Here is a 22,996-nt window from a genome sequence, read left to right on the forward strand (position 1 = left end):
ATACTAGCACTCTTGCCATCACTTGCCCATCCAAGGGCAGGGCTGGGTCCAAGGTGAATCCTACACCTGCTTGCTGTTTGTTCAAACAACCACCCTGCCACTGCATGAGAAGGGATGTGGTGAGAGGGCATCGGAATGGCTGCAAAGAAGTCATGAAGCACGCTCTGTGTGGATCTGAACTGGGCCGCTGCCGATTGCTAAATTACTTGTTCATGTCCCAGGAACTTCTTGGCATGGACTACCATTCAGCCTTCATATCTCCTTTCCAGGCAGTGCAGCATACCCAGGGGCATAGCGAGGGGAGAGGGGGTCTGTTTGCCCCTCTCTCTAGCAGCCCCTTGGAATGAGGGAGATGATGGAGATGAGGGTTGGAGCTGGGGGGCCCCATGTTCTTTGAACCCATCCACCCAAATTATAGCGACACTCCTGAGCAGGCCTTTCTCTTCATTGCTGTGATCATGTTATCCCTCTTCTTAAGCAGCTATGCTGCCTGCAGATTATGCTCTCTGGTCTCTTGTAGCTTTCTTAAAGTGTTCGGCATAGACTATCTCATTTCCCATCTTCCTCTCCACAAGTTCTTCATTCTGCAGGAACAGTCTGCTCTTCGACCCTTAGACCATTTGTGCAACCCAGGTATTATGCACCCACATCTTAGCCTTGGCATATGACTCCCACATTTATTCAGAAGGCAAATAGTGCCTGCATGTTACAGAAGGGAAAGAGAGATGTGCTGCTTACCCCCACCAACTTCTTCTAAAGAAATTACAGGACAATATATCATATTATCAGATTTGTGGTTTTTAAAAAATGTATACCTGGTATTTCTCCAACAGATTCAAGGCAGTTTAAAAAAATCAATACATTAAGCACAATTACAGAATATTAACCCATAAAAATTAAAAAATTAGCATACCAAAAAGTCATTAACACAATACCTCCAGATCTTTAACAAATTTAAAAACTTGATAGAGGTGTTTTTTGGTCTGGTGCCAAAAAGCATCCAGGGTGGGAGGCCATTCAGTCTCAGGTGGAGGGTGTTACTGCTGAAAAGCAGGGGCGTAACTACCATAAGGCAAGGGGAGGCAGCTGCCTGGGGGCCCCCAAAGGCAAGTCAAATGTGAAGTGAGTGTGTGTGTATCAGCGAGGGGCCCATTTTAAAATTTTGTCTCTGGGCCCACTCCAGCTTTGTTACGCCCCTGCTGAAAAGGTCTGGAGCTCCAACAGGTTTTACCGTGGGTTTCCTGTGAGGCTTTACTGTGAGTTTGAAGTTGCCCCCAAAGATCAACACAAAAAGTTGATTTTTTTTTAACCCTGTGTGTAAATCAGGCTATACTCTAACGCACAATGGAAAACCCAAATTGTGTGTGAAGTGCTCCCTGATCGCTCGCAGGGACTTCAGGGTAAATTTGGCTGATATATGAATGCACACTTCCATTCTAGATTAGATGTGAACTAAAAGCCAGGTGTGAAAAACTTCTCAATGGGTGTTTGCTATATGTCAGAAAGACCAGGCACTCAAAACAGGCTCAAATGGCCATCGGAGGATGAGGCGGCACATAAGTAAAGTGACAATCCTTCAACTCACGACCAAGACAATGTAGGTAAGGTAAGCAGCAGTGCCTTGAATTGGGCCTGAGAGAAAACAGCCAGCACGCACAACTAGCACAAGATTAGTGTGGTCCCAACAAGTCCTGGTTATGTGTTGGGCTGCCATAGTTTGCACCAGCTGCAGCTTCCAAACGCTTTTAAAAGGCAGGATCATGTAAGGCATTTTGCAGTAATCTAAACCGCAAGTGACAAGCACAAGCCTCAGTCCCACTTTTAACCTGTAATAGTAGTTGAATTATATGGCAGGGCTCGGGGCTGTCATAAGCCAACATCTCCCAGTTACAGTATCCCCAACTTGCAATATGGGGTAATAAAATATTGGCATTGGTGGACAGAGGTACACCTAGGTAGTTTTGGAGCCTCCATTTTCCCGCCCCTCCCCCCCCCATCAAGTTAAGCTTCATTTGCCTACACACACACACACACACACACACACACACACACACACACACCCTGGGTACTTTTAACACATGGGTTCTTGACGACATAAACAGAAACTCACAAGAATGCAACAATATAACACAGGTATATTTATGCAAATATGCATTAGCAGAAACATTTCAACGCGCAACTGAACATATTCCCATCCCACATTTCTTCCCCCACTCCCAGCTCTGTCTCCAAAGCACAGGTCACAATCACACTTGGCCGCCTCGTGCTGCTCAGGCCAGCAGCACAGCACAACGACCACACCACCCAGCACAGGCTAAAGAGGATTTGGGGGCCCCCAAGGGCTGTGGGGGCCCTGGTCTTCAGACCGAAGTCCAGAGGTAAGAGTGCCTCTGGTCAGGGTAAAATGTTTAAACACACATTTCATCCCTGCCCCCCAAGACTTAAGTTAGAAAGAGGCGAGCATTCGCTGCCGTCTTTGCTTCGCCATAAGCCCCACAGCCTGCTAAGATCATCTGGAGAGGTTTGCCTGCGGCTGCCATCAACTCATCTGGTGGCTACTTGGGAACGGGGTCTTCTCCGTTGCAGCCCCAGGACTTTGGAATGCGCTCCCTGTTGAAATAAGAGCCTCCCCATCTCTGGCAATTTTTAGAAAGGCACTGAAGACACATTTATTCACCCAGGCTTTTAATTAGGTTTATAGTTTTAAATAATGTTAATACTGGGTTTTAAATGTTTTTAATCTTTTACATGTTTTTAATTGTTAGTTGATTTAATGTTTTAGACCATTTTCATTGTAAACCCCCCAGAGATGCAAGTTTTGGGCGGTATAGAAATATTGTAAATAAAATAAAATAAAAAGCATCCTGGAGCTGAATCAGAGCCATGCTAAAATTTTGGCTCTCTCCTTTGATTTGTACGGACAGCTCAAATCTCACTTTCGCCTGGTTTCCCCAGTGTAAACCTATCCTCCTTTCCCTATCCAGACAGTCAGTTGGATTGTCACTCTAGTTTTTTCCTTATTTTTCCGGAACTCAAAAGCCGGCCGTTTCGGAAACACCCACTCCCTGGCCGTGCCGTAAGAATGCTTCTGAGCGAAGGGAAAACGAAACTTACCGACACACAGTCGGGTGGAGACAGCCATGGCTGCTGCTGCCGCTGCCGCCGCGGCCAGCTCTGGGAAGGCTCTTGCAGAGGGGCTCTGCTGCTTCCTCTGCCACGCGCTTTTCACGGAGCCGGTGTCCATCGACTGCGGGCACAGTTTCTGCCGGGCGTGTATAGCTCAGCAGTGGGGGGAGCGGGAGGACGCGGACTTCTCCTGCCCCCAGTGTGGAGAAAGAGCCCTGAAGAGAAAGTTCTGGCCCAACAAGGAGCTGGAGAACGTGGCAGAAATCGCCAAACGCATGAAGCTGGAGAAGGCCGCGGCGGGGGAGAGCGAGTGCGAGATGCACCCGCAGCAGCCCCTGAGCCTTTTCTGCAAAGATGAGCAGAAACTGCTGTGCTCAGCTTGTACTACTGAATCTAAGGACCACGCCTCGCATGTTGTGGTAACTGCTGAGGAAGCTGCCCAGGACCTTAAGGTAGGACATCTTCAAAGCCATCTTCTGGGCGGCCCCCATCACTTCTTGTATTTATTCAGACCTATGGAGAATGAGACAACCTGCTAATAGAAACTGGGCAAATTTTATTTATTTATTTAAGATATTTCAATACCGCCCAAAACTTGCTTCTCTGGGCAGTTTACAATTAAAATAATTAATAAAAGTCTGTTTTAAATAATTGAAAACATCAAATCAATTAACAATAAAAAATAATTGAAAACATTAAAAACCCATTATTAAAAATATTAAAACTATAAATCTAATTAAAAGCCTGGGTGAATAAATGCGTCTTCAGTTCCGTGCCTTTTAAAAAGTTGCCAGAGAGGGGGAGGCTCTTATTTCAACAGGGAGCGCATTCCAAAGTCCAGGGGCAGCAATGGAGAAGGTCCATCCCTGTGTAGCCGCCAAACGAGTTGGCGGCAACCGCTGATGAACCTCTATAGATGGTTTTAACAGGCGGTGGGGCTCATGGCAAAGAAGATGTTCTCTCAAATATACAAGAGAACAACTTATTTATTTATTTATTTATTTATTTATATCAAATTTGTACACCACCCCAAACTTTCGTCTCTGGGCGGTTAACAATAACATAAAACCAATTAAAAACATATACAAAAAACTTAAAAACAATTTAAAAGTAAACCAGATATTAAAACCCCCCATTTTTTTTTTTTTTTAGGAAGCTGAGAAAGCTTGGGCGAAAAGATGGGTTTTAAGGTGTTTTTTGAAAATTGCCAGAGATGGGGAGGATCGTATCTCAGCAGGGAGCGCATTCCACAATCTCGGGGCAGCAGCCGAGAAAGCCCATCTCTGTGTAGCTACCAAACGAGTTGGCGGTAATTGGAGACGGACCTCCTGAGATGACCTCAACAGGCGGTGGGGCTTGTAGTGAAGAAGACTCTCTCCTAGATACCCAGGGCCTAAGCTGTTTAGGGCTTTATAAGTTACTAGTATTTTTAAGCCCGTTAAAATAACGGGCGCTAGTAGGGTGCCCGGGCCGGACCCGCCCTCATTGTCTCTCCCCCCCCCACCATGTACCCTATGGCGTACTTCGTGGAGAGTTTCTGGGTAAGGAACACTGTCCTCACCGGCGCCTCCCCTCTCCCCACCCCCGCAGGGCTGAGGGGGCCGGATTGTGTCATGCACAATGGAAGGGGAGTGGGGCGGGGGGGGGAGAGGAGAGGAGACCGGGCTTCGGTGGCAGGGCGAGCCGGGGCCGCCTGCGACGTCCCTTCCCCGGCTTCTGCGCCATCTCCGGGGCAGGGCTTGGGCGTGCCATTGTGGTGGTTGCTGCGGCGGGCGCCGCTTTTCTACTCTGGGGAAGGGAACTTGCCGGGGACCCACCAGAGGGGGCGCCGGCCCTTGGGGCCAATGCCTGCTGCTCCTGCTCCTGAGGAATGAGGCGCCGGACTTCAGGGCAGCGCCGGGGTCCTGCTCCTTAGGCCAGTCTCGCCGTGTGGCTCTTGCCGGGAGCGCCTCGCTGAGGTTACTGTCCCGGATGGGGAAAAACTGGGGCACCTGCTCCGGCATCCTGGTAACCGCTGCTCCTGCCGCCGAAGGGGCTCGCTTGGCGGAGGCTTCGATTCGAAGCGACCCGTCCCGAGTGGTGGCGCCTTGCAGTGGGGCAAGGTTGCATGGGATTGAATGGATATTTGGGGATATCAGAGAGGGAATGGATATTTCTGCCCTCCCCGGCCCCTGCTTCTCCTCCTCCCGGACCAGACCGGGACCCAACATGGCCGCCTGGTGCCTGCGGCTGGATCTTTCTCGGACGTTCTGGGCATGCGCTCCGTGCATGCCCAGAACGGCCGAGAAAGACACGGGCGCAGAGACACGGGCGCACACCCAAGCCTTTTATTATAGAGGATAACTAGCACTTTGTATTTTGTCCAGAAACCTATTGGCAGCCAGTGTAGCCCCATCAGTAAAGGAGTAACATGGTCACTCCGAGATGACCCAGAGACCAACCTGGCTGCCGCGTTCTGAACCAACTGAAGTTTCCGGACTATGTACAAAGGCAGCCCCACGTAGAGCGCATTACAGAAGTCAAGTCTGGAGGTCACCAACAGATGTATCACTGTTTTGAGGTCATTGATCTCGAGAAATGGGCGCAGCTGGCGTATCAGCCGGAGCTGATAGAAAGCACCCCTGGCCACCGCTTCAACCTGAGAAACCAGGGGGAGGTGTGAATCCAGAAGTACTCCCAGACTGTGAACCTATTCCTTTTGGGGAAGCATGACCCCCATCTAGAACAGGCAGATCAAAATCGTCTCTAGAGTTCTGACCCTGCACAATAAGTACCTTCGTCTTATCTGAACTCAGCTTCAGTTTATTCTCCCTCATCCAGCCCATTACTGCTTCCAGGCAGGCATTTAGGGAGGATATGCCAGCTCCTGAAGAAGTTGACATGGAGAAGTAGATCTGGGTGTCATCAGCGTACTGGTAACACTCAGCTCCAAATCCCCTGATGATCTCTCCCAGCGGTTTCATGTAGATGTTAAAAAGCACTGGAGAAAGTATGGAGCCTTGAGGGACACCATACTTAAGCTCAGATTTCAAGGAGCAACAGTCTCCAATCGACACCATCTGGAATCTGTCCGAGAGGTAGGAGCGAAACCACTGTAAAACAGTGCCTCCCACCCGCAACACCCTCAGACGTTCCAGAAGGATACTATGGTTGATAGTATCAAAAACCATAGAGAGGAACACAGGAAGCTGCCATATACTGAGTCAGACCATTGGTCTATCTAGCTCAGTATTGTCTTCACAGACTGGCAGTGGCTTCTCCAAGGTTGCAGGCAGGAATCTCTCTCAGCCCTATCTTGGAGAAGCCAGAGAGGGAACTTGAAACCTTCTGCTCTTCTCAGAGCGGCTCCATCCCCTGAGGGGAATATCTTACAGTGCTCACACTTCTAGTCTCCCTTTCATATGCAACCAGGGTGGACCCTGCTTAGCTAAGGGGACAAGTTATGCTTGCTACCACAAGACCAGTTCTCCTCTCCAAAACGACCAACAGAGTCACACTTCCTCTGTCAATTCCCAATTGGAGATCTCTTTGCTTAAAAGGAGTTTTGTTTGAATGTGAGTATGTAATTGTTTAACCTAACCTGCATTGATGAACTACAGTTGCTGTAGTTAGGAACATAGGAAGCTGCCATATACTGAGTCAAACGATCGGTCCATCTAGCTCAGTATTGTCTACACAGACTGGCAGCAGCTTCTCCAAGGTTGCAGGCAAGAACCTCTCTCAGACCTATCTTGGAGATGCCAGGGAGGGAACTTGGAACCTTCTGCTCTTCCCAGAGCGGTTCCATCCCCTGAAGGGAATATCTTACAGTGCTCACATGTAGTCTCCCATTCATTGCTCACATGTAGTTTCCAGGGCAGACACTGCTTAGCAAGGGGACAAGTCATGCTTGCTACCACAAGACCAGCTCTCTTTCTTATGAGATATGAGCAAAGAATAACCACAACAAATAGTCACACACACACCCCTGCCCCCAGTTTAAACATTTGCCCTATGTATACATTATGTTTTCCTTCAGTACAGGTGTTTGTATTTAATAATAATTCATGGGGCAGCCCAAAGTATTTGGGTGCCTGAAGCAAGGTGAAAAATGCCGCCTAACCGTGCCTCCCCGCCAGCATTTTTACATAGGCAGGGATTGAGGAGAGGAGGTTTTTTTGCTGGCTACCTCTTATCATTTGAGTATACCATGGACAGCCAGGGAAACAAACAAACGGATCATAGAACAAATCCAGAATTTTATCTTGAGGCACAAATGACCAGGTTCAAACTATCATACTTCGGACACATTATGCGAAGACCCGGCTCCCTGGAGAAGTCCATAATGCTGGAGAAAGATGAAGGAAAGAGAAGAAGAGGATGACCAGCAGCAAAGTGGATGGACTCAATTACGACAGCAATGAATGCACCACTGAGAGACCTTAAAAGCCAAGTTGAAGACAGATCTTCCTGGAGAGAATCAATCTATGTGGTTGCTAAGCGTCGACACCAACTTGACAGCACTTAATCAATCAATCACCTCTTATCATATTGTCTTGGCCACCTTTCACAAGGGGGCTTTTGTAAGGCTTTGTGAGGGCTGTGCACAAACGAAGGGTGCTTGTAACCTTCCTCCTTGCACAAATCCCTCATAAGGCTGTGTGTGTGAAGGTTGCCACTGGCACACTCCCTCTTCACACACAGTCCTCACAAAGGCTTTTCAGTGGTCAGACTGGGAGGCCCCAGCCCAACCCTTGGAAACCAAGCAGTGTTCCCTTTAACAAGGATTCCCAGATGTTGACTACAACTCCCATAATCCCCAAGCAAAAGCCATTGTAGCTGGGGATTCTGGGAGTTGTAGTCAACAACATCTGGGAATCCCTGTTAGAGGGAACACAGAAACCAAGTGAGCCCCCAATTCCAGCTGCTTCTCCTTGCCCTCCTGCCTGTTCAAAATAGGTGGGGAAGTTGGGGTGGCAGGAAGTCTGTTTTCATAATTTCTTTCCCCTCTAACCCCCCCCCCCCCCCGCTTTGTCAGACAGAGGGCCTGATGCAGCAGGGAGGCTGGAGGCAGCAGCAAATGGTATGTCAAAAATGAATAAATTAAAAATTAAAAAAAAATTAAAGGGTGTGGGAGTGACAGGACTGGGTGGGGTGAGGCATCCATAGGTAGTCAGTCTGCTGTCTTTTTTAGTCCAGTGTTTGAGGCGATTGCTTCATCTCACCTCATTAGTGGTGTGGAGCCCTCTTATGTACATGTTATAAAATGGCTGGGGAGTGGGTGTTTCCAAAACTGCCCATATTTAACTTACAGAGAATTTTTTTAAAAAACAAAACCCTAAAATGACAATCCAATTATCTGGATAAAGAATGTATGGATTTACCTGGGCTTAAAAGTGAACCTGGGTATATGCCCCCTCAAATGCAGGATGCAGATGGGCATTGAATATAATGTGTGAATAACTGGACATGCATACAGATCTGTGGGTTTGTACACCACACACAGATTGTACACAGGGATGTGAGTTTTCTGGAGAACTTTGACTTGGAAAAGTTTCTGAAACTTTTTTTGGGGGGGATCCCTATGCAATTCCCCCCCCCCCCCCATTTGCGTAAAATTTGCATGATTTTTTATTAACATTTACTGTGCACATTTTTCTGATGCTCTATCAGGCTTCCCCAACCTACAGCCCTCCAGATGTTGCTGAACTACAATTCCCATCATCCCAGCCACAATAAGTTGTAGCTGGGGGTGATGGGAATTGTAGTTTGGCAACATCTGGAGGGCCGCAGGTTGGGGAAGCTGGCCTAAATAAATTGTAATCTGATTTGGCATGTTGTTTGACCTATTTATACAGTACAGCAACTCCACCACATTAATTTCTCACACTGTATACCAAACGTTTTTCAAATAGTAGAACTGAAATATTTGATGATCATTAAAGACACTTCATGTGCTTTTATTTGATATACTGAAATAAGTTTTATGTGGAAAGATTTTTTTATTGGAATACTCAATCCTATATAATAAAAGGCTAAGTGAGTGGCCGTGGCTTTGGAACGTTGGGGATCTGCGTCCCTGCCTCCCTGGGCTGTGCTGGGCCTGCGCGAAGCGCAGGCCCAGAAGAGCCCAAGGGACACAGGACCTCAGACACCAGTGTCCCACAGCCACGGGTGGCCATTAGCCGGTGTGTGGTGGCGGGGGAAAGTGGCCGAGGCGGCGGCGGAGCCGCCGCCTCAGCCATGAGCTGCGGCACGGCGAGAGGAGGCCGAGGCAACCAGAAGCGGCCGCCCTGAAAAAGGCGAGGGCAATGGCGGCGGGGGAAGACCGAGACGGGGGAAGCTGGGCGAGGTGGCGGCGAAGCCGCCAACGAGGCCCCGCCCGCTCACAGCCGTCGCCGCCGCCTGCTCACCCGCCCTCCCAGCTGCCCAAAATGAAGCTGGGCGAGGTGGCGGCGAAGCCGCCAACGAGGCTCCCACCCGCTCACAGCCACAGCCGCCGCCGCCGCCTGCTCACCCGCCCTCCCAGCTGCCCAAAATCACCTTCCCCGCTCCCCCCCCAAAAAGATTAAGGGCCAAAATGGCCCATGAGAAGGTCGCCGCCCCCGCCTATCGCCCTCCCAGCTGTTGAAGACCACCTTACCCGCTCCAGCCCGAGGGAAAAGAGAGGAGCTCACGAGCAGAGCTCCTCTCTGTGCTAAGTCACTGCTCAAACTGCCGCTATGGACGCAAAGGACGCCTATTGCGTCCATTGCGACAGTATAGGCAGCAGCTTAACACAGAGAATAGCTCTGTTTCCGAGTTCCTCTCTTCTCCTTCGGGCTGGAGCGGGTAAGGTGGTCTTCAACAGCTGGGAGGGCGATAGGCGGGGGTGGCCACCTTCTCATGGGCCATTTTGGCCGTTATTCATCCACCCCCCCCCCAAAAAAAAGTAAAAGCAAAATAAGGAAGAACAAAAACAGAGAACAACAACAAAACAAAAAACAAAAAGAGAGAGGGGACAAGGGGGGGGGAGAGACAGAAAGAGAGAGAGAGAGACAGAAAAGACGGGATAGAAAGCTAGCGCCCGTTATAACGGGCTTAAAAATACTAGTAAATCAATAAAGCATATGCACCCTTCCACACACTTCGTAGGGATAATCACCTTAAGAACTTTGGAAATTGCTGGTCTTGCTTAATAATGCACTGGCATCCATTCATTGTTACTAATGAATTTTATGAAACACTTCTGAAACAATCAGAGATGTGGGGTGGAAACTTTTCCAAAATGGAAATTTTTACAGAAATTTCCCCCATACTTTACGCTTCCATGGGAATATTTTCCATCGCTAACATTTCATTGGCTGACATCCAGATTAGCATTGCACATATGCAGCAGTATGACCCTCAGGGATGTATTATGGTGAACCAGTGAGCTTCAAAGAGAAGGAAAGATGGCAAAAATCACCCCTGCTCAAGCAACAGTGCAGCAGTAGTCTGGAACTTGCAGTGCTGTACATGTAGAGGTGCACCTAGGTAATTTTTGAGCATGGACCTAAAGGCCTCTAAAGTATAGGGATACCCTTTGTAGATGTTGACTACAACTCCCAGAATCCCCAACGACAATGGCTTTTGTTAAGCATCATCCTATCCCCCCACACAGAGTGGCACATGCAGTATTTTAAACACATTTCTAACCTGACCACAACACCCGGGACAGGATTTAGGGGGCCCCAGGGAGTGTGGAGGCCCTGGTCTTCAGCCCCAAAATCCAGGGGTAAGAGCGCCTCTGTGCAAATGTGCAGTGCTAGACTGGATGTCAGCCAATGAAATGTTAGCATGGAAAAATTCCCATGGAAGCATAAAGTATGGGGACAGTTTCTGGAAAAAATTCCACCCCACCTCTCTGTACATGCATTGGTTGGCTGGGTTAATAATTTAAAGTTTGTTTTTCAGTTGATCTATATAATTGATGGTTGGCATTTAGTTGGATTTCTCTGTATTTTTTTCTAGAATTTTTTTTTTAAGTAAAGAAATATTTGCCAAAAGTGGCCAAATGTATATTAAGACATCTTGTAATCAGGTGAGATCATGTAGCCAGGATATTAGGTTTCTCCAGGATATTTATTTTAGTGGTGTATACCTGTTAGTCTGCAGCAACAAAAACAAGTCCATTGTTACCTTAAAGACAATTGTATAAGCGTTCATGGACTACAGTTGCATATGGTTAAGTTGATTGTAAGTACCCTGAAAGCTTATGCCATGATTAATCAGAATATTTTGTTTCTCTTAGGAAGAACTGAAGATCCAGCTTCAGGCCTGGAGGGAGAAGAGAGAAAAGACTTTGAGCTTTTGTAAAGAGGAAGAGAACAAATACAAAGAGTTTCTGGTGGGTACTGATCTAATCTAACATTCCAGGTATGAGACATTATTTATAGCTGACTCTTTGTTGGTCAGATAGCTTGCGTGTCCAGTAGGTTTGTGCATAAAAATGTCAGACTCCAACAAATGTGTACCATCTCCCTGGTGCCATGTGGAGATGGGAACTCCCAGCACAGCCCACTCTATGCAGTGCCTGCCATTTCTTGTGTGTGTGTGGAGGGGGTGGGGGTCCTATGGAACTGGAGGCCACAGGGAAAGGAGGAAGGCACGAAGGTGATGAAGGAAAAGTATGGAGGATTTTGAGAAGGCACACAGGGGTAACTGGGAACTACACTTCCCAGATGCCCCCACATGCCTTCCCAGCATCTCTTACATCTTCCTGCTGTCCCTGCATCTTCTAGTTTTATAGGAAAGCCCACCTTCCTCAGCACAAGAAATGGCAAGTACTCTGTAGAGTTGATTCACTGGGAGTGCCTACCTCCGTGCAGTGCCAGAAGGCTGATACCCATTTGTCAGAATCAGGCATCCTGATGCACAGGTCTAATATTTAATTGGACTTGCCTCACTGGGTAAGACATGTGCTGCAACTCTTGGGTGTTTGAAAAAATAAATAAATCTCTGTGTAGTTTCTGACTCTTATTTGCCTTTGTCTCTGTCCGGTACAGGCAAAGGTAAATGCTGAGAAGCAGAGGATAATATCTACATTTGAAGAAGTACATCATTTTCTGAAACAACAAGAAAAATCTGTGCTGAGCCATTTGGAGGAGCTTGCAAAAGAGGAGGAGGAGTTTGTTACTAAACTCTCTGGTGAGATCTGGCTTATGGATACCTTCATTCATGAGATGGAAGAGAAGAGTTGGCAGCCAGCAAATGCATTTCTGCAGGTGAAATCTCAGAACCTGGTTGAGCGTTTGAAAATACACAGAGCTAGACAAACACACATGTGATTCCCCCCATCCCCACTCCTTACTTTCATAGTGTTATCGGAGGCCTTCAGTAAAGTAGACAACTGCCTTCTGCCCTGCCCAAGAGATCGAGATGCAGGGACATGAAGGAATGTCACACTTCCCCTGGTTCTGACATTGTGACAGATTTACAGTGGCTGACATGGTCACTTGCCCATCCAAGGGCAGGGCTAGCTAGGCATTGCCTAACCTGTTCCTTTAATTTCCATGGGACTGTGTTGAATATCGTTGTCCAGTTGCCAGCCACTAAATATTTACATGAATCGTGGTCCATACTTGTGCTGCACTGCAGGCCTTTGTACACAATATGTACCACCCAGAGCTGGGTGTTTGTGGTGGCTCAGACCAGTGTTCCCTCTTAACAGGGATTTCCACGTGTTGTTCACTACAACTCCCAACATCCCCAGCAACAATGGCCTTTGGCTGGGGATTGTGGGAGTTGTAGACAACAACATCTGGGAATTCTTGTTAGAGGGAACACTGGCACACACCTCTTGGTCCTTTGCTTTAGGATGAGGGAATAGTTGGCTGAGGCATCTCTTCTGGGCTGGTGTTTTGGTTGGATGGTTGGTTGTTTCATTTATGTCCTGCCTAATCAGTAATGAGGCTGTGCACATGAGCAGCGCAACCTGGGTTGGGCTGCTCTTCTGCAGTGCCAGGATGGAGGCTGATCCCAGCACTGTGTCCCCCAGAAGCCCAGGTTTTTAACCCAGCCTTTAACTTGGGTTAGGGGGCGCGAGTGTGCCCTCTAACCCAGGTCCGGGATTGTGTGTATGCTCAGGCTACACGCAGCCCAAGCATACACAGAGTCAGGTGCCTAGAGCACCCGATTCGGGGAATCCCTAAAGGCGCCATGCTGCTTGCTCAGTGCATTTAGGGATTCCTGGAGGCCAGGACTCTTTTTCCTGGCTTCCAAAGATCCCTGCAGCTGGGAGCTGTGTGGATCTTGTGGGTGTGTGAGCAGCGCGTCCCACACATGGAGCGGAATAGTCTGGGGAGAAGGTAAGCTCAATCTTGCCTTCCCCCTGTGCCCTCCCCACCCGCCACAAATGGTCATGTGCACAACCTTAATATCTAGGCAGTTTACAAGCAATTAGGGATGTGCCCGGAACTGTTTCGGTGGCGGGGGTGCTCCCTTAAGGGTGTGGGAGGGTGCATCACCCCTCCCGCTGCATTTACTCCACTGGCGCTCCATTGTTTTAAAACTCTTTGAGGCGGCAACAGTCCTCCAGGCCGCCCCGTTCCCGTTCTCGGCCAGAAGTGGCCAGAAGTACCGGGCGCACATGCCCTTGTCGCGTGTGTGCACGGCAGACGAGCATGCGACGGGCACATGCACGCCCGGTACTTTTGGCCAAGAATCGGAATGGGGCAGCAAGGAGGACCGCTGCTGCCCCAAAGGGCTTTAAAAGCCTTTTGGAGTGCCAGCGGGGGAAATGCGTTGGGAGGGGTGAGTGTACCCTCTCCCGCCCTTAAAGGAGCACCCCCGCCAACACCGAAATGCTGGAATGGCCCCAGTAGCCAAAATGTTTCAGAGGCCTCTACAATGGCCTCTGAATCGTTTCAGGCTCATGCCTACAAGCAATCACTAGGCAGTTTGGTTGACCTCACAGTGGAGAGTTACCATTCTTGTATTGTTAACTTACACATTTGTGGGCAGACAAAAGACTGGAAATTCAAAATCATGAAGTGATCTTAATGGCTGAACCTCATTTTGGCTATCCTGTAACAGAGGGTCACAGGTGGATCAATAGCTCCTCTTCTGAATGACCCTGACCAAAACTACATTGCCATTATAGCAATTCTGTATGGGAGCTAAAAAATGTGTGGTGTTTCACCGGTGGGACTTGATTTGTGTATATTAAAACTTCCATTTCTTTCTTTCCTCTAGAATATTGGGGAAACGTTGAACAGGTGGGTGGCTTATCTTGCTTCACTTTAGTGCTTTGCTAGGCCTAGCTACATAAAGCAATATACCCATCCAGACAGAGTGGAAGGGGCCAGAGAGGGCTTTTAAAAAGTTGTTGGAGATGTATTTTCCTCTTCTTCCTCATAGTTCCCCTTAGGAGGACACAGTTCCTGGCAGTTGACAAGAACCCATTTTAAGGTCCATTCACTTTCCCTCAATTCCTACCCATTCCAAGTGATTGCCCTTAATCTTTACACAAATGCAAACTACAGACAACATTTACAATCTGTTTGCATCCTTTAATTTCTTTGCTCACAAGTCTTTACCGCATAACTAGTTACAGAGCCATGAACACAAATTTCTCATTCTTCACATAGTCCACACAATCTTCCTTAAGGTTGTGTGTGCTCCAGTTGCTGAGAGATCACCACAATCCCCCTCCCACACACACACACTTTTCTGAGAATTGGTCTGGCTTTCACCTCTGCTGTGGAATTTCTTCTGACCATCACAATGTCTTTTCAGCACACACACCTTACCTTCATATTTCTGAACCAGGATCTAGTAGAACATCTCCCCTTAGTACTGAAGCTGATGTAATAGAAGGAAGACCAAGTAGTGGACATAAAAATGTATTACAAATTTTTTCAAGGACAGTTAGATTATTCCTGTTTTCAGGTCCACAAAGAATCATTAACATTTCTTTAGACTCACAGACTTGCAAGCCAAATGTGAAACTCTAGCTTTTATATCCTGGAGATGTTGATAGTCCAAGACTTGTTACTAGAGAAGGTTAATGCAAGAGATGGAAAATGTTAAATTTGCTTAATATAATGGCCACCAGCCAATCATTTTAATGTAGAAGGTCAATATCCAAATACATGTGGGTGCTTTTAAGATGGATTTTTAAATTGTTCTTTGAAACAAAGAGTGTAATGTGGAATAATATGGGTATTTCATTTTTAATTTATTCCACCTATTGATTTTATTTGTTACTTTAAGATTTGTAAAACTTGTATCACTTGAGAAATACATTTCAAATAAGGGATGTTGACTGTGTGTCTTCCCTTCTACTCAACTGCCTTCTGGATTTTTCTAGGGCAGAGCTGTTCAGCTTTTGTCCTTGAGCTGTCTTTGGACTACATTTCCCATAATCCCCAGCCAAAGTAGCCAGTAGTCAAAGATTATAGGAGTTGTAGACCAATAGCTGCAGGAGGGCCAGAGTTGAGCAACCCTGTTCTAGGGAATAAAGCACAAGGCTGCAACATGTTAGTTGGTGCAGACAGATATCTCACTTTTCAACTGGATTGAATACAAGTTGCTTGCCTTTGTTTAGATCAGTCAGTAGCACAGCTCATGAAACTGAAAAATGCTGTTGTTTTCTTAGGTGCAAGGTATGGAAATTTCAACAACCGAAAGTTTGTTCTGAGTTGGAAAAGAAACTTTATGCCTTCTCTAAAAAATTCATCATTCTGCAGAATACTATGCGAGCATTCACAGGTACTAAGCTAACAGATAAAAGAAAATATGGCAATTATATTTCTGTCTGAAGCAGGTCTTTTGGGGGTCTAGAGTTCCGCACAAAACCCCTCAAAAGAAATCATAGTGCCAGAATGAATTGGGCAAAGTGTAAGAATGTGCACGGAACCATTTTCCCTGGTTAGGCTTGAATCCAGACCAGATTTGAGCCGCCCCGGGCTCAGTTGAGCTGGGGCCTGGTCCATTCCAGCCGCCAGGCTTGAGGGATATACTTGTAAAGGGGAATTGGGCAAGGATTCCCCTTTACAAGTAAAGGGCTTTCAAAAAAGTAAATGTGGGGGGAGGAAAAGGGTAATTTTTACTTTTTAAAAATGCAGGCAGCGGGGATGGTGGGTCGTGACACATGGCGAACCAAATGGTGGGGTGACTCATCCCATGTCTCAGCAGGGAAGGCAGGTGGTGATGCAAATGACCTCTGCACACGCACAGAGGCCACTCTAATGGCGGCTGCACGTGCACAGGTTCTCAAAACGGGCTGCAGTCGGCCCGGCCTATCACTTGGGAGGCCAGTGGGCGTGCGGTTGGAGGAGCTCCACCTGCCACTGCTGGTGCATTCTAAAGGTAAAAACTAGCCCCCCCACCCACCGCCCCACAATTACCTTTTGGAAAGCCCTTTACTTGTAAAGGAGAATCCTTGCTGGATTCCCTTTTACAAGTATATCCCTTGAGCCATCAGGGTTTCGAGCCGAGGCATGGCTCGACTCGAACTCAGACCAGCTTCACTCTATGTGGGGCCGGGCTGGTTCAAGTGTGAGCCTTCAGGCCGAACCAGCTCAAACTGGAGCCTGGCTTGATCCAGGTTGGTGCGCACACCCCAAGCAAAGTGAACAAATATGCCTAATTTTTCTTCAGCTTCTCAATCTGAGTTTTAATGGAGGAGGGCAAGCAAAAGTAACATATAAGTGAGATTTATGATGTCTGGGATATTCTGGCCAATATCCAGACTAATGAAGCTGATGTGCTCTGAGAGAGGAGCAATTTTCGTTGGTCTCCCCTTCCTTCTGTAGCAGACTGTGACTCCTGAAAATATGTCCCTGGGGGTTGTGCAGGTCAAAGATGTGTTGTGCCGCTGAGCTTTGGCCCTTTTCATTTTTGTAAGTTTGTGTACCATAGAAATAGCAATGTTTTGCACAAACTTTGCAAAGCAATCTCATATGTCTCCCTCTTTTGTTTTCTGTAGAAGATCTGCCACAACAAATGGAAGTAGAGTGGGGTAAGTCTCCAGAAAAAAGACTAGGGAAGGTTATGCCTCTATGGAGAAACAGAAGGCCGTGTTTTTACATTGTCTTTTCGTAAGCTGCTAATGAGAGGAAAGGGAGCTCCCACACTACCTATAATTTATATCCTCTGTTTACTCACTTATTACAGATCATCCATACATTGTTGCTAGCCTGCTGCATTTCAGTGGTTTCTGAATAATGCTCCCATTTTTAAGACTTGATCTGTGGCAATTTTTCTGGCATGCAATGGAATTGAAGCACTAGTCTTTCTCTTGTGGGTGGGCAAAGGTCAGTGGATGTGCCTGGTGATGCCCCTCCTGGGCACTTTCCAGATTAGACCCTACAATGAGTCCATGATGTATCTGCTAAGTGTGCTTCTGTACTTCTTTTGTTGTGACCAGGGCTGTCCCTAGGGGGGCATGGGGCTGGGGGCGAATCAGCATGTGCAGGGGCTCCTAAAGATTTCAGTATAATATGCGTTACATGTAGACACACACCAATTTGGCCACATTGCGTCTTACACCCGTTATTAGCTCATTTAACAATAAATTAAAAAGCAGTGGTCCCACTACACATCACTGGGGGACCCTACTTCTTACTTCTCTCTCTTGTGAAAATTGTCTGTTTATTCTTATCCTTTGTTTCCTATCTTTCAGCCAGTAGTCAATGCATAAATGAACCTGCCCCCTTATACTATGATTGCTAAGTCATACAGTAATATATGGGTTGTTTTTATATCTGGGTGGCACTCAAGCATCTGAGTTTGCTATTGGAAGAAACAAGTTGGTTCCGCAACAAAATGTTGCACCTCCTCAACTTTAATACAATTTTCTTGATGCTATAAGGTGTTAAAAGCTCAGGCAGGCTAATCCCCAATCCTCCCTTTCTGAACTGTTCTAGAAAATTTCTTGCTGGTTTAAAAATATCTAATTTATAAGTTCTATTTCTCTCCCCTCCGCACAAAATGGATTACACTGTCCATTACAACATCCTTAAGTTTCAATATGAAATTTTCAGGTTGATAAATTTACAGGGAGGTAAGTCACCTTAAGTGGCGCAGCGGGGAAATGCTTGACTAACAAGTAGAAAGTTGCCGGTTCGGATCCCCGGGGCTGGTACTATATCAGGCAGCAGAGATATAGGAAGATACTGAAAGGCATCATCTCATACTGCGTGGGAGGAGGCAATGGTAAACCCCTCCTGTATTCTACCAAAGAAAACCACAGGGCTCTGTGGGCACCAGGAGTCGAAATCGACTTGACGGCACCCTTTACCTTTAAGTACTGTAACTGGTTTCAGTAGACTTACTTCCAAGTATTTATTATCTTTTGGAGGTGCAAGGAATAGCATACTGTTTGTCTACTCTCTGCCAAAGCATGTCACAGTCCCCTCATGATTTTAACAACATAAATCTGGTCATGAGAAAGCAAGAATGGTTGAAGTTAAAAATATATTCTTACATATTGTTTGGGAAATCAGGAGGAGCAGTGGGAAGGGGCTGAAACTGAGAGAATGCCAGGGAGAAGCAGCAAAATGACAAGAAGGGAATGTCTCTAGCTTCTTTTTCCCAGGCTTGCTCAGACTGACTCTGTGCCCAGATCCAGCAAGCCAGGCTTACTACAGCCACAGCGGCACTTTCTTCAAGCTCGGCTGCCTGCAGCAGAAGTGATGCCGGCGGCTCAGGGGCTGAGCCTTGTTCTTCTGTGTTTGTTTTTGGCGGGCGGGGAACACGCAGAGAGAGGGAGCAGAGCAGCAGCAGCAGGTGCACATACGAGGTGAGAGGCAGGCTGCTCCGCCAGTGTGCACCACTGCGCACGGAGAGAGGGAGTGAGTGGAGCAGCAAGCAAACATTCATGAGCCGAGGTCGAGGCTGCGAGCGGAGGAGCAGGCTGCTTGTCACTCGGCCAGTGTGTGTTGCCACCCAGTGCGGGGCCTGTCCAGGCTCGGGGTGATCACCTGGTCACCCTGCCCTAAGGAGAGGCCAGGTTGTGACACCACAGACCCTACGCTGTCAGCAGGGTGCCATTCACATTCCCAATACCTTGTTTCAGATTTAATAGCTGTGAAACAGTGCTATAATTCTGCATGTGCTGCAAACAAAAAGGATGTATTTTCCAATTTGCAAGACTGCTCCCCCTGCTGGTAGCTTTGCACAACAGCCTTTATTTACATTTTGAATGCCATCTGCCCAAACCGAAGCATTTTACTGTTGTTGAGTGGGCAATCTGGAATGCACCCTGGTTGGATTGCCAGTGCTCCTTTCTCATATTTCTTTTAAAGAGCATTGTAAGGCCTACTTAGATCAATTTTATATTGAATAGGTGTGTAGATAGGTTAGCCATATTTGTATTAGATGAATGCTTGACACAAGTCTAGGCCTTGATCTTAGCATGAACCCATGAGCAATGCTGTCATATGGGTAAAGTCCAAGATCCCCCGCATTGTGCTCAAAATTGGACCTCGGTGGAGTCCCAGAGCTTATACAGAGTGCTGAGTGAATAATTTCTTGCCCACTGTTCAGGAAAGCCCCCACCTTCTCTCTCGTCTAATCAGAGAGAATCAGCCTGTTAGCTCAGACACACTTCCTCATTTTTCAGTACCTCAGATCGAAAGACTCGGTGTTCCATTTGAAGCGGGGTCGCTCGGCCCATGCCTTGTTCCTCTTTCACATCTCCCCTGGCCAGTGGGGTTAAATGTCAGAAGTTTCAGATTAGCCGGAGGTCAGGAATGGTTAAGACCTCTCTCTCTGTCCAATCACGTTAGTGCGTGGGCAGATAGAGTAGGGGTACTTAGGACCCTGATCTGGAGCAAGAGGGGGTCGGTGGGACCAGTGAGCGCAGGAGGTGAAGCAACCAGAGGAAGATTGCCCAGCTTGACACACCCAATACCTCACAAAAGGAAACATCAGTTTCCTGAGGTAAGCTCAGGGGAATTGAATGAGCCACAAAGAGTGAGTGAAAGTTCTTGCAATTTATAGAGTGCCAGCTTGATGTTATTTTGATTACTGTGAGAGAAGTCATTGTGTGTGCTACTGCTTCCATCTGAATATTGGTAAGAAAATTAATCTGTTCTAATTAAATATAACCTCCTCGCTTCTCCTCATGTCTTCTTGGGTCTTGGGATTCTTGGCAGCCAGTATCATCAAAAGAACCCATTGGTCAGTGTGAGAATTTTTGAAATCTTCAATTATTTCTGGTTGCAGGGAGTTTGGAGAGTCAAAAATCTCTTACAGCATTCACACCCATAGCCTTGGCTACTTTTGCCCCAAGACAAAAAGTGGAAGTTTCCCACCCTTTAGTCCTTGATCTGTAGCTTACTGAGCTTCAAGCAATGGAAAGGCTACTCCAGATCTCATTGTCTGGGATTGAAGGCAGAGAGATGACTGGGCCATATACACAATCTCTCTCTCTCTCTCTCTCTCTCTCTCTCTCTCTCTCTCTCTCTCTCTCTGAGCCTCTCAATTTGGAGTACACATTCACACAAACTTCAAGGTCCTATATTTTCACAAGGCATTTCTGAGGGAAGCAGAGCTACCCTGCTCACTCTGTGCTTTGGGGAAAATATCTCAGAGATTTCCATCTCTGTGGAAATCTTCTTCGTCCTGGCACACTGCCTCTGCCTTAGTCAGGATGTCAGCCATTGGTAGGGGGCCAGGTATAGCCATATCCCCAGAACTGGATTGTGTTGCTGGAATGAACTAATATGTTTTCTTTCTCACGTAGAAAATGTGACTCTGGATCCAGAAACGGCTCACCCCATCCTCACAGTATCTGATGATCAGAAAAATCTGACGTTGTCAAAGAAGCCTCGTAATTTGACAGACAATCCTGAGAGATTTAATAATTCGTTTTGTGTGCTGGGTTGTGAGGGATTTATCTCAGGGAGGCATTACTGGGAGGTGAAGGTAGGGGAGAGGGGAAACTGGGCTGTGGGGGTGGCCAGAGAATCGGTGAAGAGGAAGGAATGTATGAGCATACGGCACCTTCAAGAAGGCATTTGGGCTGTGAGCAAAAAGCAGAATGGTGGCCTTGTCGCTGGCAGCCTTGCCTTAAAATGGGATGTCCCTATGACCATTGGCGTTTATCTGGACTATGGGCTTCACAGGGTGACTGTTGTTGATGCTGACAAGGGGAATGCTCTCTGCACTTACTCTCCAGCTTCTTTCAAGGCAGAGAAAATCTATCCATTCTTCTGGCTGCAAAGACCATACGGCTCTCATAAGGGATGTTGGTTACAGTTAAGTTCCTGAAAACATGAGATGAAAATGCAATAGAGATTATTTTTATAATAGTCTCTTCTCTGAGGAGCTATACAGTATCTTGTCAGTTTTTGCAAATGGGTTCAGTGGTCGGTGATGCTCTCTGCACGTGGAAGGTCCCAGTTTCAATCCGCAGCCTCTCCTGGTAGGAATTCTGAGAGACACCGAAGAGGTGCTGCCAGTCATCCCTGAAAACACTGAGCTAGGTGGGGACCAATGGTCTGAACCTGGTATAAGGCGGCTTCAAACAGCATATGAAAACAAGAGAAGGGGTGCCATCAAACAGCAGTTCTATCAATCATGTGTGCGGGAGTTGTGTCCTTACACAATTTTAAATAGGAGCTTTTTACTTGATGCAGACTCATATAATAAAATACCAGTAAACTACATATTATCCCTGTTAACTGGTCAAAGATACACTTTTTAAAGTGGTGTCTTTCTTATATCTAGCAGGAGACTAGCAACTGTTCCTATTCAGTGCAGCATAGTATTATCTCTTCCAGTGGCCGTCTTGTGTTGCTCTTTTGATAGTGAGCCCCTTTGGGACAGGGAGCCATCTTCGCTCTCATTTTTCCTTGGTTGAAAAGCAGTTACGTACATAATAATCATATAAAACATAATCATTCATACAAAAGTGTGTAATCAGCGGTAGAAAGTTACCCCATAAACCATTATTAAACAAAGGAACTGCACATACACAATCACTTATGGAAATAACACTAACCGTGCATTCAGATTCTTTCTATAATAATGATTGGTATCTAGGCACGGAAATTAAAGCATAGTTTTTATAACTGCACAACAGTGTTTTGTTCTGTGTTGGTTTTTAACTCTCTCTGTGGACAAATGAAATAAAGTGTTCCTGTTTTAGGGTTGGTCTGGGGTTTTTAGTTTCTCTGGCAACTACTATGGAATGAAGGTGCTTTTCTTTGCTTTGGATCAGGTGGGAACACCTTTTTTGGCATACATCCTAAAATTAATTGGATTTTGTCAAGGCTAAAAGTATGCGATATTTTGCATCATTCCTTGTGAATAAAGTGGTATATAAGAAACGGAAGGAGCTGAATGTTCAGAACACGATCAGTTGACACAGCAGGTGGTTTGGTTTGCTGATGCCTTGTTTTAAAAAAATGCTACCTAGATAAATGCATTTGCCCTTTGAAATGTAGCTACTTTTATTTTGTATTATTGCTTCAAGCACGAATGCTAGTGACATGTCTGTTTAAAATAATACCAAAAATAGTGCTGGAGCCACCCAGTGAGAGCACATACACCTGGTTGCTCTGTGCTGGCTTTGCATAAAAGGTCGAGATATATTCTCATTGTGGAAGATATTTCAAGAGCAGCTTTTGAAGAAAGGAAACTGGAGGAATTATTAGCAGCCTGGGTGGCTCAACTAGCACATGATATACAGTCTGTGCCCACCACTAAGCTGCAAACCATATTGACCAATCAGAGGCAAGGAATTGTAGAATTCTAGGATATGAATGCTGACTTCACTAAGAAAGTTTAATATTTATACAGCGGTGTTCTGCAGTGCTTGGAGGTACTACACAATGAATTAGCTCAGCAATCCCCAAAGAGGCAGAACCGTATTATTATCCCCTCCCTGCAGAACTGAGGGAAGGGATCCGGTTGAGAG

The 22,996-nt window shown here is 46.7% G+C and overlaps 1 protein-coding gene across 1 annotated transcript; it reads left to right on the top strand.

Annotated features, from left to right (window-relative positions):
- Positions 1–3,140: 3,140 nt before the first annotated feature.
- LOC128343471 (zinc finger protein RFP-like) lies at positions 3,141–22,224 on the top strand. Its single transcript, XM_053292595.1, has 7 exons — positions 3,141–3,578; positions 11,378–11,473; positions 12,132–12,350; positions 14,320–14,342; positions 15,725–15,837; positions 17,057–17,089; positions 20,819–22,224. Exons 1-7 carry the CDS (start codon positions 3,141–3,143, stop codon positions 21,343–21,345), a joined length of 1,449 nt encoding a protein of 482 aa, XP_053148570.1. The 3' UTR covers positions 21,346–22,224.
- Positions 22,225–22,996: the final 772 nt, after the last annotated feature.

This window comes from Hemicordylus capensis, chromosome 2 (assembly GCF_027244095.1).
Source record: "Hemicordylus capensis ecotype Gifberg chromosome 2, rHemCap1.1.pri, whole genome shotgun sequence".
Lineage (NCBI taxonomy): Eukaryota > Metazoa > Chordata > Lepidosauria > Squamata > Cordylidae > Hemicordylus > Hemicordylus capensis.

Excerpts from the sequence above, each read along its gene's own strand:
- LOC128343471 (XM_053292595.1), top strand. The coding sequence starts at position 3,141 with ATGGCTGCTGCTGCCGCTGCCGCCGCGGCCAGCTCTGGGAAGGCTCTT. Across the intron at positions 3,579-11,377 it reads AAGCTGCCCAGGACCTTAAG|GAAGAACTGAAGATCCAGCT; the intron begins GTAGGACATCTT and ends TGTTTCTCTTAG. Across the intron at positions 15,838-17,056 it reads TACTATGCGAGCATTCACAG|AAGATCTGCCACAACAAATG; the intron begins GTACTAAGCTAA and ends TGTTTTCTGTAG.